Source organism: Bubalus kerabau, chromosome 5 (assembly GCF_029407905.1).
Source record: "Bubalus kerabau isolate K-KA32 ecotype Philippines breed swamp buffalo chromosome 5, PCC_UOA_SB_1v2, whole genome shotgun sequence".
NCBI lineage: Eukaryota > Metazoa > Chordata > Mammalia > Artiodactyla > Bovidae > Bubalus > Bubalus kerabau.
In genome coordinates, this window is record NC_073628.1 from 88,109,207 (window position 1) to 88,123,895 (window position 14,689).

The 14,689-nt window shown below is 36.4% G+C and overlaps 1 protein-coding gene across 13 annotated transcripts in view; it reads left to right on the forward strand.

Annotated features, from left to right (window-relative positions):
• Window positions 1-14,689, forward strand: part of AKT3 (AKT serine/threonine kinase 3) — a 284,036-nt gene that overhangs the window by 130,421 nt on the left and 138,926 nt on the right. For 11 of the 13 annotated variants that reach the window (XM_055582156.1, XM_055582153.1, XM_055582155.1 and 8 more), the window contains one exon: window positions 10,402-10,527. In XM_055582156.1, the coding sequence (XP_055438131.1) occupies window positions 10,402-10,527 (126 nt within the window). Of the gene's footprint in view, window positions 1-982; window positions 1,085-9,237; window positions 9,380-10,401; window positions 10,528-14,689 lie in introns of those variants that run through there. The other 2 variants (XM_055582159.1, XM_055582161.1) reach the window with 2 other exon arrangements.

Here is a 14,689-nt window from a genome sequence, read left to right on the forward strand (position 1 = left end):
ATACATACAGTAAGGAAATTGTAAAAAGTTCCAATGAAGCCTTTTTTAAATTGGTCTGTTTCTTTGAAATAGTTAAAAATTCTGTTGGCCCTCACTACTCTTGTTAAAATACTGCAAGAATGACTGTATGTTTAATGTAGTGTGTGGAGTTGGAGTCTTTTTCCTATAATGCAGAAAGCAGATTAAAAATAAAGCTTTTTTTGCTTTTGCAATCTACAAGGGCGTAAATGTAAGCAAAATAATAATTTAGCTCACATTTAACCCAGCAGGAAGCTGAGTACAGATTGAGTAATTCTCCACAACATATCTACTGCTATGTAAACTAATCTCACGGTTTATTCTTCATTAAATTGCCAAGATGCTATTTTTCTGTTGGCTAGTTTGTATATGTGCTTTGTTTTCTCTCTCTTCCCCCCCATTTTCCTTGCTTTTCTCTCACATTAAAACTTTATACTATAACTCTATTAAGATATTCTTGGGTTTATAAGAATAATAAGCATCACATTTTTGGCTTACAGTGTAATGTTTCCTAAAAACAAAGGGAGCCAGGATTTGATTAACTAATTTACAGAATACTATGAAACAAGTACCAGACTGTTAAAGGTAGATGGTAATTGTGCAATTTTCTGGAAAACAAAAGAAAATTATAAAGTAGACTAAGTAGTGGCAGACTTGGCATTCTGAAATCTTAGAGAAGTTAGCTTTCCAACATCTTGTGGTATTCAGTGCTTAGGTACTTTTCCTCATGATTGCTTCAGCTTCAAAGCAAAATATGGACCCCAGCCTTCTTTAGGAAGTAGATATGAAAACTACACTTAATATAAAAATGACAAGTTCATGCATTATGCAGTGGAAGAAAAATTTCTTGACTATAATATACTTTGAAAATAATCGTGAAAGGAGCATATGTGGTAAAACAGGAATGTGGGTACATCTGGAAAGCATTTAAGGTATCTTGGAAGCAGGATGCAGAATCACCAAAATTGTAAACATCTTCCATCTGGCCAGTTACAGTGGTAACGTTGACCAGTACCAGAGCAGACAAATCTCTCATGTGATCTCGTGAGATAGCCAGGCAACCTGGGTGAGATGATCATAAAGATATGAATGCTTTGCAATTCGACCTCATTAATCAATACCATATAGAAAATTATGAGAGAAAAAGATACTTCATCGATCAATACTATACAGAAAATAATGAGAGAAAAAGACAAGCCTTGAAATGTGAAAGACTAAGGTGTTGTTATATGTTATACTGGATGGAGGTTGTATCAATAACTATATAACTGTGCTTCTCTGCTTGTATTGTCATGAGGCTTCAAAGAGGAAGGGGCCTCATTTTGAATTAACACAGCTGCAAACCTGGATTAGCACAGTTCTTTCGCGAAATGTTCAGGGACCATATGCTGCTCCTAGTCTCTTCCTCACAGTAATGCTTCAGATAGCAAATACTGAGCACCTTTTTGAACGGGTACTTAGGTTGCTATTTGGAAATAACCAAGACATAGCAGGTATTACCATTCCTCGCTATGACCTGCTGGAGCCTTAAAAATGATTATAGAAACGGAAGAAGTTTTCATTTTGAATTTTAATTGCTCAATCACCTGCTTTTCTCTAGCTCTTCCCACAGCTGCCTACTAAAAGCCACCTGAGGGCAGGCACTATGCCTGTATCATTCATTGCTGCATTCTCAGTGCTTTTGTTTTTAGTAAGCGTTTTGACACTGAGTATTTCTGAATGAGTTGATCTATTAGAAGCCCATTTCCCACAGTGTTAAATAAAAATGTTTAAAGAACCTTATTCTTTGATTTGGGATGCTCATTGGCCAGTAGCTTTAAACTCAGAACAACTGAGCTGGGCAGGAGTCATTAATTTCTTCCCAAATGGCCCAATGGTAAAGAATCCTCCTACCAAGCAGGAACCATAGGAGACAGGGGTTTGATCCCTGGGTCAGGAAGATTCCCCTGGAGGAGGAAGTGGCAAACCCACTCCATTATTTTTGCCAGGATAATCTCATGGACAGAGGAGCCTGACAGGCTACCGGCCATGGGTTCACAAAGAGTCTGATGTGACTGAGCACAGAGATGCAGACAGAGGCACATTTTGCAGATATCACCTAATTTCCAGAGTCTGACAACATCCAGGGCTGGTTAATAGCTGTGTGTTGAAGAGAGTACGTTGAGACACCATAGAATCTAACAGTTTTAATTTGCTCAAGGGCAAAAAGAAAGAAGATCCTTGAAAAGGACTTAATGAAAAGGGGAAAGATAATGTAAAAATTTAGGTTTGCAGGAGAAGGAAATAAGTCAACATATATAAGTGCAAGAGCATTTTCATTTATTAACATTTCGGATTGTCCCTCGTTGAAAAATTGTTATGCTAGCTCATTGCAGTGTAGGTAATATTAAAAAATTCTTTAAGATTATTTTCAAGACATCTATGAAATGGGATGATGATAATTTCAGTGAGAGAAATATTTCTTCTACTCCCTCAGGGATAGAAATAGGGCTTTTTTTCTTAGAACTAATTGGAATGTGATACTTGGATCTGCTATGTAAAAACGTAACAGGCAATTTTAAGAACTGCAAATATTATGTTTATCATCATGCATTTCTTCAGTAACTATATTTAGTTATATTTACAATATAGCACACTATTATGAATTATATATTCAGTATTTGTTTATAGTGCTAATATTTATTTATGAAAATCCACTAGTGGAAAAAAGATTCTGCTGTGTTTTCTTTTAGGTAGCTCATATGTGTAAATTTGGTTGGCATCTGTCAACAAGCAGCAGAATATTTATAATATTATGAACCCTAAAATTAAATAAATTTTACACGTAAATTAACATTAAACTTCTTTTGGTCTTAGGTAAAAACTGACTCATGAAGACTTTTATTTAAGACTAATAGTTTCTTAAATTTATGTACATTTATTTTTATTGAAAGCTGTCATTTTTTGGCTTAAAGCACTTCTTTGAAATTCTTAAAATATTTGTATTTTCATGATACTGTGCCCTACGTTTGTCATTTAATAAAAACAATTCAGAGAGGCCTAAGACTTTGGCTTTTTTCTTTGGAAGAGTAGTTACTTCTGTGATATCCTGTCCCTATCTTAAAAAAGAAGTGAACGTATTAAATCAGTGTTGTGTTTTGACCCTGGATAACTTTTTTTATTTCTTTAGATAGGATTTGCTTTGTATACCTGAAACTAAGGAGACTTTTTTCTGTTGGTGAAGTAAATTTATTGCTGATTGCTGCCTGTTGCCTCAGTTATGTAAATACGCCTGAATAAGTGCTATATTGATTAGTAGACTATTTAATGTGAGGTTGTAGCTGAATTGTAAATGATACTACAATAAATGATTGTGGCTTCATTTAATAATAGCAATAGTAATCTAACACTTGCCATATGTCAGAGAATGTTATAAGTCCTTTTTATGTCCTTCCAAACACTTTAGGTAGGCACTGATTCTCATTTTTCAGGTGAGGAAACTAAGCTTTATGATGAGTCAAAATAGTAATGCCTCTTTCCTGACATTCATGTGAGAATGCCTTCAGCCTCTTTGTTATTAGTGGCAAATGACTAGCTTTTGAAGCTTCTGTTATAACAAGCATGAGTGACCATTGGTATTTTTAAAACCTGTATCACCTGTATCTGTTACAGAAACCAGAATTTCAATTTATTTTTAAGAGATTACAAAAAGTAAATTATTAAGTAAGGTAAGAATGTTGGCAAAAGCCCATAATCTAAAATCATAACTAAGTAAAACTGAACTCCAGTAAACAGCATCTTCCAACCCTGCATTTCATAAGTAGGATTCTGTTTTTATCAGAGTGGTGTGGATTTTTCCCTCTGTATGTGTAAAGTATTAACTTTGAGTCTCTGTAACACTTATGCCAATAACTTATTCAACAGGGTTTTTGTTGTTTGTTTCAGTTTTCGGTTTTTTGTTTGTTTCTGTAAACAAGCCTTTACAAGCCTTTGGTTGTAGTGTTGAGAAGCTTCATTTGTTTTTTAGGTGTGCTGTAACAAATTACAGAAAGTTGGGTGGGTTTAAACAACAGACATTTATTTTCTGATTGTTCTGGAGGCCAGAAGTTAGAATTAATATATCGGCAGGTGTAAGCAGTGGTTATAAGTTAGAATCTAGGTGTAAACCTTCCTGTAAAGGCTTTAGAGGAGAATCCATTTCTTGCCTCTTCCAGCTTCTTTACTTGTGGTGCATCATTCCAATCTCTGTCTCTTTTTTTCTCACTGCCTCTTCCTCTTCTCTAAGGTGTCAAACCTTCTTCTGCTTCACTGTTAGAGATACTTGTAATTGGATTTAGGGCTTACCCGGATAGTCTAGGATGGGCCTTCCCAGGTGGCTCAGTGGTAAAGAATCTGCCTGCCAATGCAGGAGACATGGGAGATGCAGTTTTGATCCCTTGGCTGGGAAGATCTCCTTGAGGAGGAAATGGCAATCCACTCCAGTATTCTTGCCTGGGAGATTCCATGGACAGAGGAGCCTGGCTGGCCACAAAGTTGGACGTGATTGAGCACGCATGCACAGATTGTCCAGGATGAGTTTCTCTTTTGAAAAGCCCCACTTCTCAAACCCTTACCTTAATAACCTCTTTTGCCAAAGAAAGTAATAGTCCCAGTTTCCAGGGGTTCTTGTTCAGTCACAGTTGTGTCTGACTCTGTGACGCCATGGACTGCAGCACGCCAGGCCTCTCTGTCCTTCACCGTCTCTGGAGTTTGCCCAAGTTCATGTTCATTGCATCAGTGATGCCATCCAGCCATCTCACCCTCTGATGCCCTCTTCTCCTTCTGCCCTCGATCTTTCCCAGCACCAGGGACTTTTCCAATGAGTTGTCCATTCTCATCAAATGACCAAAATAGTAGAGCTGGAGCTTCAGCTTCAGCATCAGTCCTTCCAGTGAATATTCAGGGTTGATCTCCCTTAAGATTGACTGGTTTGATCTCCTTGCTGTCCCAGGGACTTTCAGAAGTCTTCTCAGCACCACAGTTTGAAGGCATCAGTCTCTGGTGTTCTGCCTTCTTTACTCTCCAGCTTTCACAACCGTATATGTGACCACTGGGAAGACCATAGCCTTGACCACATGGACCTTTGTCGGCAGAATGACGTCTCTGCTTTTCAACACATGGTCTAGGTTTGTCATCGCTTTCCTTCCAAGAAGCAGTCATCTTCTGATTTTATGGCTGCAGTCACCATCGGCAGTGATTTTGGAGCCCAACAAGAGGAAGTCTATCACTACTTCTACCTTTTTATTAAGTATTGAGTTTTAAGCCGGCTCTTTCACTCTCCTTCACCCTCAAGAGGCTCTTTAGTTCCTCTTCGCATTCTGCCATTAGAGTGGTATCATCAAGATATCTGAGGTTTTTGATGTTTTTCTCGCCTATCGTGATTCTGGCTTTTCACTCATCCAGCCCGGCGTTTCTCATGATGTGCCCAGAGTATAAGTTAAGCAAACACGGTGACAGTAGTCAGTCCTGTCGTACTCCTTTCTCAGTCTTGAACCAATCAGTTGTTCCGTACAAGGTTCTAACTGTTGCTTCTTGACCCGCATACAGGTTTCTCAGGAGACAGGTAAGGTGGTCTGGTACTCCCAGGTAAGAGCTTTGCACTACGTGTCATGATCAGTACCATCAAAGGCTTTAGCGTAGTTAATGAAACAGATAGATGTTTTTCCAGGGATTAGGGTGTGTACATATATTTTGGGTTCACCATTCAGTCTACTACAGAAGTCAAAATATCAGAAACTTTGTTAGAAAATATGTTTTGCTTTGGTAACAGCATACTTCAAAATATACAAAGCCTCCAGCCAACGAGTATGAATGAATTGGAAACACCCATTAAGGCAGATAGAAAGCGGTGATAGACATCTTGTCCGGGTCTGACTGTGGTGCTTGCTGAAGGTTAATCATGACAGTGCATACACATTTTGAATCTATATTGATGGCTATCTGTTGAACAGTCTCTTCAGAAGACTTGGTACTCCATAAATGCTGCTGCTGTATTTAACAAGACCTTTTCCTCATTATAACCAGGCTGTCTCTTAAATTAGTGGAAATCTATGGGCTATGAATAAAAAAAGTATGATGCAACTTTGTTTTAATGCAGGAGGTACAAACTTAGGTGTAAATGCTATGCTTAAAAGATAAGATGTGATTAACTTTTGTTGTTGTTTAGTCACCAAGACGTGTCCAACTCTTTTGTAACCCCATGGATTGTACCTCACCAGGTTCCTCTGTCCATGCAATTTCCCAGGCAAGGATACTGAAATGGGCTGCCATTTCCTTCTCCAGGGGATCTTCCTGACCCAAGGATGGAGCCCACGTCTCCTGCGTTGGCAGGTGGATGCTTTACCACTGAGCCACCAGACAAGCTTTTTATCTTAGTCTGTCTAAAAAAGAATGGTGGCAGAGAGGGTAACTTTATTCTAGGAACTTACCCTCTATGAAAGCCTGGACTTTTTGGCCATATTTTTAGAGCAGACTTAGATGTGCCTTATTTGAACTCCCACTGCCTAAGCTGAGTCAGTTAAGATGGTGTTCCATGAGCAGCTGGTTTTCTTGGGAGTCCCAAGGCTGCAGGAACAGTTCTCCTTTGCTGCCAGTATGCACAGTGTCTTTCCAAACTGTTGGGAAAAGCTGTAACTTTTAAGAATTCTTTTAAGCTAGGAATATTATCCTTCTTTTGTACTGGGTCTAGTACATAGCAATAAGCTTACTTTTTTGTTTTATTGATACCTTATGAGTTTGTGTCCTCTGTAAGGCCCATTTCTTTAGACCTCTTGGGACTCAAAAATGAATATTTAATTAGACCAACACATCATGCTATCACATGAGCTTTAGTTAAGAATGTTTATAGGAACCTATAATAAAGGATTTGCTTTCAGGAAATACCCATAATCCTTCTCCAGATTTTAGTGGGCACCAGAAGTCTGGTATAATACTGGAATATAAGCTTTATGAGTTAGAGGCCATTATTTCTGGTCTGCTACTGTGTTCCTAGCACCTCGGATAATTTCTCAGAAAGTCCATTCATATTATGGATGGAAAATGATAAAATGAAAACTACATTCAGGAGTCTTCATTGAAAGTTTGGGATACACCGTTAGCTTAGTATGACAGTACAGTTGTTGGTTAACTGAATCAATTCAAAATTAGTAATAAAATTTTGTCAGAAATACTTAATGTTTATTTAATAAAGAAGGGAAATTTTGACTTCAGTTTTTCTTCTGGGTAAATGACTATCACACTTTGAGTAATATGTGTCAGGGATGCATAACAGACTTATTTTAAAGAAATTTTTGTTAATCAAAAAACCTGCTATAAGCCACATAAATGTTTTTAATTTATTAAGATTCGTTTAACAAGAAGATAAAATTTTTGTGGTGATGTTTTGTGTCTTTCATCTACACATGTAAATTCTTAGTGGTTGATAGGAAATTATTCTTAGAATTGAAAACTTGACATTTCTTTTAATTATAAATTTTTAAAAGAATGTATTTAGTACTCTTAAAAGATAAGGAGAAATGTTGTGTAAGAAAAAAATGATGTTTTCCTGATTTTTTTCTTCTTTAAAATTTACAAAATGGATTTGTTTCATTTTATCTTTGGTATAGTTATTAAACTGTTATTATTTAGCTTATCAAAGTTATAGCATTTTGTACCAGTACAAGTTATTGTTTTAAAATAGCATTTGAAATATAAATATAACATTTGAAATATATAAATATAACATCACTGATTAGAGAACATCTAATGATTTTAATTTTTATATAGGAATACTTAAATATGAATAGAAAATAAAACAATAAGTACAATTAAGAAAGGATCTGTTTGCTTTTTTTAATGAGAACTGTGGGTTTATCATTCTGGTTTTATAAATCTTGCTTGTGTTTATTCACATTAGGGCCGTATTTTTAAGTAAGTTAAAGTTATGAGTGGTGTCAGGTTTCCCTTTTCTTTCCCTTAAGTTTTTCTCATATGCTTATACACTTGTGGGGGAAGATGTTCATATATACACTTACTCAGTAAGTTATTTTGAGCATCATCAAGTGGCAGGCACTAGACTGGGCCCTTGGAGTGTATAACTTTAAGAAAAATGAACTGACAGTATTTATTTCCATTGGTTAAAACTGAGTTTTAAAGCAAAGAGTACGATTTTGGAGAACATATCTGCTGTCATGAGCTGCAGAGCTTCCCACTGCTTACTTTCCTGATAAGATTTGTAGTGGTACTGAATGTGATTGTGTAGTAAATTGTGTCAGTATTTGGAAGATCAGTATAACTTGGTGGACCAGTGTTTCCTGAATGAACAGTGTGTGCTGTTAGAAAATCATGCAGCATGTAAAAGATTCATTCGGTGTGAAATACAGACCCAGGGATTTTATATAGCAAAGTACAGGAAGTTCATCAATAGTGGTTTCAAATTCCACACTGCAGATAACCTTTTAGAAATGACTGCTTGTCAAATGCTGGTGTAGTATCAAAGAAAGACATCCATAACTATCTGAACACTCATCCCTTTTCCAACTACCTATCTGGGCTAGATTTTTTAAAAATATTTCAATCAAAAATATATTACTTTAACAGTTTAGATGTAGGAACAGATATGAAACTCTGTCTTCTTTAAAGCCAAACATTAAAGAGATTTGCAAAGATGTAAAGCAATTCAGCTCTTTACCTTAATTTTTTTGTTTTAGAAAGTAAAACTATTGTCATAAAAATATTAATGTTGCATGCAATGAGTTTATTTTTTACTGTTAAAGGAAGTAATAAAAATTTAAATTTTCTCCTTTTCAGTTTCCAATACTGTAAATATTATAGTTGTAATCTACATACAGAAAAATTCATTGGCTATATTTAAGTATGAAAAATATTTAAGGGTATAAAGAGGTCTGAGGTGAGAATTTGGAGAATTGCCGACCCAGAGGAATGATTCCACATCTGAAATACATGTCAGGGGTGAGATTATGGGAGAACTCATATTTTATACTAAGAGACTGATAACTAAACAGTAAGGAGAATATTTTTGAGCAAAAAATGATATCATCAAAGCAGTATATAAGGACATTAGAATTATCTGGAGATAATAGATGCATTATGATGGAAGAGGGGCGAGTAGAATGGGAGAAAAGTCACAGTGCATTAGCAGAAGGGCAGATGTAAAGTGTTAGAGCATCTTAGGTTGGCTAAATAAGAGAGACTTGTGAAGGCAGTTGGAGAAGGAAATGGCAACCCACTCCAGTATTCATGCCTGGAGAATCCCAGGGACGGGGGAGCCTGGTGGGCTGCCGTCAATGGGGTTGCACAGAGTCAGACACGACTGAAGTGACTTAGCAGTAGCAGCAGCAGTGAAGTCAGTACTGACTTAGCTACTGATGAAAGGGAACAGTCAAATGTTAGCTTTGAGCTTAGATAACTGATGTCAGGAGAAACTGATTTGAAGGGAAAGCTGAACCGCTTTCAAAGTTTTGTAGTTCTGTGATTAAGCACTTGAGATTGAAAAGCCAGATAGAAATATTTGGTAGAGAAGTGAAAATTGAGACCAGGGAGCCTTCCAGCTCTTACAGTATCATGGAGTGCCTCTGTTGCTTAAAATTAAAAAGAAGGGTGAAGTAAGCAAATGGTGATCTTGATGCTAAAAATTTATATTTTGGTAGCTAGTTGATAGCTTGTATCAAAATCTGATAGAATATACATTTATTGACTATTATGTGCTTGGCACTAACCACGTGTTCTTAGTTCTTACATTTATGTGTATGAATGCGTGTGTGGTTTTTAAGCTCTATTAACCCATGTTCTTTCATTTCCTTGACTTGTTTACAGCATTTGTGCAGTTATTTTCCTTTTAATAATAGAATGTTGTTTAAACAAGTTATGCTTAAGATTTAACAATGAAAATAGACCTTTTCCCTTTCTTTTGAAAAAATGACACGATTAGTTGTGGTACATGGAAGAGAAACATCTATTTCATGTCCCTCTTATGATAAGTGTTTTTCATCGAAATTCCTTGATACTGTGTGTATGATTTATTTACCAAGGCTTTTTAAGACGACTGAAAATATGCTCTAACAACCATCTGATATGAAAAACTGAACAAAATGTGTACTCAGTTGAATGATTCTCTGAAGAAATAATGGTGCAAATGAATTATCAAAGTGTGAAATCATTAGAAACAAAACCATGTTTGGGTTTTTATTGAATCTTAATTGCAGGTTTATGTATTTCCTTTTGTAAGCTAAGTTAAAAGAAAATTGCCTATCCAAATTTTTGGAGGCCAGTGTTGTAGGACATATATTGTACCATAATTTATTTTTTCACATAAAAGCTGCTGTTCATTTTTCCCCCAGCATTAACATGCATGCTTTCCTCATGTAGGAGAATATATAAAAAACTGGAGGCCAAGATATTTCCTTTTGAAGACAGATGGCTCATTCATAGGATATAAAGAGAAACCCCAAGATGTGGATTTACCTTATCCCCTCAACAACTTTTCAGTAGCAAGTAAGTTAATTACAATTGTTGATTCACCTTGTATTTATTTATTTGTATGGCTGTATGTGTCAGATACTTTGAGATATGTGAAAAGCCTATGAAAAAGTTTAGGTTTGTTCTTAATTGCAGATAAATTTTCAGTTTATATAGAATTTCAGTTCCTTAGCATTGGAACTGAAAGATTCCATAGATTATTATAATGTGTGGTCTTATATAATCCAAAATAGTATAATTTTTTCCTAGTCAGAACTTTGTGATAAAAACCATTCCCCAGGTACATACCTTAAGTTTTTCTTTAAAATGTAAACAGAGACCTTTGAACTTGGCTGCTGGATTGAACTTGGTTGTAAGATGTTGCAGTTCTTAGTGCACCTCTAATCGAAGTTTCCTGTCATAATCTTAACCCTTTTGATTGGTTGTATGATAAGAAACAAGTGATTTGATTGATTGTATGATAAGAAACAAGTGATTTATTTACCTTAAACATTATTTTCTGAGAAGATTATGTTTGTGGTATATTTTTCTTCCTTACAAATATCTAACACTATTTCTTCCTTACAAATTTCCAAATAAGTTTGTAATTTAAACTTATTTAGGAATTATATATTTTCTTGAAAATAGCCAAAAATAAACTGAAAGATGATGATGATGGTGATTATAATTGTTATAACCAGGCTTTCAGATTGTTTAAATTGCTGATTAATCAATGAAAGGGGTTTCCTGTGTTAATTCAGGAGTAAAACATTTTAAAGCATAATACTAAGTTTTAAAATAAATTTGCATAAGAGGTAAAGTTTGTGATAAAATCTTTAACTAGACACACCATTCTTAATTTTAATTTTGATTGTATGCTGCTGCTGCTGCTAAGTCACCTCAGTCGTGTCAGACTGTTTGCACCCCCATAGATGGCAGCCCACCAGGCTCCCCCATTCCTGGGATTCTCCAGGCAAGAACACTGGAGTGGGTTGCCATTTCCTTCTCTGATGCATGAAAGTGAAAAGTGAAAATGAAGTTGCTCAATCGTGTCCGACTCTTGGCGACCCCATGGACTGCAGCCTACCAGGCTCCTCCGTCCATGGGATTAAGAGTACTGGAGTGGGGTGCCATTGCCTTCTCCATTGATTGTATGCAGTTATCTATTAGTCATGATTTGGAAAGATATGAGGGAAAATTGAAGCAAAAATCAGTTAAAATATATAGCAGCATCAGAAAATCCAAAATGATAAAAATCCTCGAATGTTATACACGTGATTTTATCATTATATAGTGCCACAGTGTTTTTTGGGTGGGGGGGATACTTTCTTTCAGTTTTTTTAAACAATAAGGTAGGACAATAAACCAAAAAGTTTGTGAAATCATTTTAACTAAAAAAAAAACCACCTGTTTATGTAAGTGGATTTTTCCATAGGGAGTTTCCTTTTTTAAAAAGTGAGGATACCGTTATATTTGTGTATTAAGAAAATAATTTTTTCTCCACCAAAATGGCTCATTAGATACTTATGGCTTTCTCTCAGTAGAAAATTATTTTAAAAATCCTGTTGTCAATTGAAATAATACCTTATATTTTGTATTGACTTATGAATACATTTTCTTTCTAAAGACATTTTGGGCAAGTGTTTGGTTTAAAGTGATAGAAATTGGCTTTTAAAACATTAGCAGTGTACATTATCATATCTGACCTAAAGCCAGTGTGGTTTCTTAGTTTGTCTATTTTACTAGCAAATGCTATTACTGGTTTGTCTGAAATAATTTATAAAGTACAGAACTCCTGTATCTGCTGATCAAAATGCAGCATTTTTTGACCTTATGAAATTTCACACCCCAACAAGTTTTAAAGACATACTGTATGTCACAGTCTGCCAACATCTGCTCCAACACTTCCACTGGCAGAGGCTGAAATAAATGCTGCACTCTTGAGGAGAGAACCTATTTAGTGACTGACAGTCAGCTTATCCATGAAATCAATATTAGTTGGCATCTGTAATCTTTACTTGAATAATCAAGTAGTTGTGGATAGTTAATAAGCGAAGTTATAGACCAGCTCCTTAATTTCAGGAAACATGTTAATAACATGGATCTTACAACAAACTGTTTTAAACTGATTGTTTTTAACGCCTGACTTATCACAGTCATAAGTTTGCAATAATTTGTTTTTGTCAAAGTCGTGTCTGACTCTTTGCAACCCCATGGACTATACAGTCCATGGAATTCTCCAGGCCAGAATACTGGAGTGGGTAGCCTTTCCCTTCTCCAGGGGATCTTCGCAATCCAGGGATTGAACCCAGGTCCCCTGCATTGCAGGCAGATTCTTTAGTAGCTGAGCCACAAGGGAAGCCCAAGAATACTGGAGTGGGTAGCCTATCCCTTCTCCAGCGGATCTTCCTGACCCAGGAATCTAACGGGGGTCTCCTGCATTGCAGGCAGATTCTTTACCAACTGAGCTATCAGGGAAGCCTCCTTGCAATAATTACCTGAGATAGTCATGTGTAGTGAAAAGGGCCCTAGTTGAAGAAATAGTTCAAATTTAAGCTCTACCAAAAACCATGAGTACGACCTTGGGCAGGTCGTTCTCACACTCTCTGGTCTTTAGTCCCTTCATCAGCATGGTGAGGACACCTGAATGAGTTTGTAAGGTCCCCTTTGTCTCTAGCTTTCTGTGATTCTGTGAGGGAAGTTTGAGCAGGCCATTGACGAGTGAATGGGAATGAAATTATTATAAAATAGAGGACAAGAATATTTCAGGCAGAGGGTAACAAGGAATGTTTTCGTGAGGTATTAAGAGAAGGAACAGTAAGAGCCAGAGAGTTACTCAGTAGTCTCCCACTGGTTCTAGCTGTCTTCAACGTATGCCAGAAAGGAGCCAGGAGTACAGGGTGCGGCATTCTCAGGCATGGTGGGAGACGTTATATATAGCTACAGCGTGTCCCCTGTTTTCCCCTATAATGACAATATGGTACTTCAAGATTAATCTTTGTGAGTTTTAATGAAACTTTACCAAAATAGGCTTTTTATTTGTATGAAAATAATAAAGTAAGAGAACTAGATGGGACTTGGTATTGATCTTTCCATTCTTCATTAAGTTTCAGATTCCTTTTCTTCTAGTTCAAAATTTCCCCAAAGATGTCTTTATACTAGTTGTTTCTACTTTTCAGTCCACCTCAGTCTAACTTTTTTATTTGCTTTATGAAGCCACTTTCAGTAAGTTCTCCAGTGACCCCTTAATTGCTCAGACTAGGAGACCTTTTTTTTAGTTCTTCTTTTCCTGGATTTATATTTGGGGGACATTTTACAGTTTTGATTACTACTTCTTTCTTGGGATGATCTCTCCCATTGTTTTCTAAGATGCTTTTCTTTCCTGGTTTTCTTGGTTGACTTATTGCATGCATTTGGATATCTAACTAGGTTCTGGCCAAGGACTATTCTCACTTTGTACTCTCTTCCTGGATGGTCACATTCACAATATGTTTTCAATTCCTCCTAGTATACAGCTTGCTCCCACACTTAATGTATCTTCAGGGCAGGCCTCTTTTCTGAGCATTAGATTGCTATCTTTACTATATTCAACTGACTACTGGACATCTCTACCTAGATATTTTTGGAGGCAACAAATCTTAAGCTGAACTGAAGATAATTTGATTAACTTTTCCCCCCGTATTCACTACCTCAGTTCTGTCTTGAGCAGAAACCTGGATCTATTTCATGCCTTTTCACCCCTCATATCTTCATCTGACTCCCAGTTTATTTCTAGGCTTTCTGGTCTTGCTTCTTATTTCTTGACCTTCTCTCTAATCTCTAGAATAGGCCCTCATCATCTCTGCTATAGATTTTTAACTATAGATCTCTGCCTGTAGTTTCTACCACTCATATTTTTCCTTCCCATGAATGTCAAAGTGATCTTTCTAAAATTAAATCCTAACTATGCTGCTAACCTGTGAAAGCCTGGCCCTAGATCTTCATTTTATCCTGCTGGATAAAGTCCAGATTCCTTAATATATCACACAAAGATCTCATCCTGGCCTCCGCTTTCAGCTCTTTGCTCATCTCTCTTCTGCTGTCCATTTACACTTTGGCAGTACTGAACTGTTTGTAATTTCCTGTATAAACTATGTAGCATTTTTACTCTGAGCCTTTATGCTATTCCCTCTGTCTTCTATTTGCTGGAATAATTTTT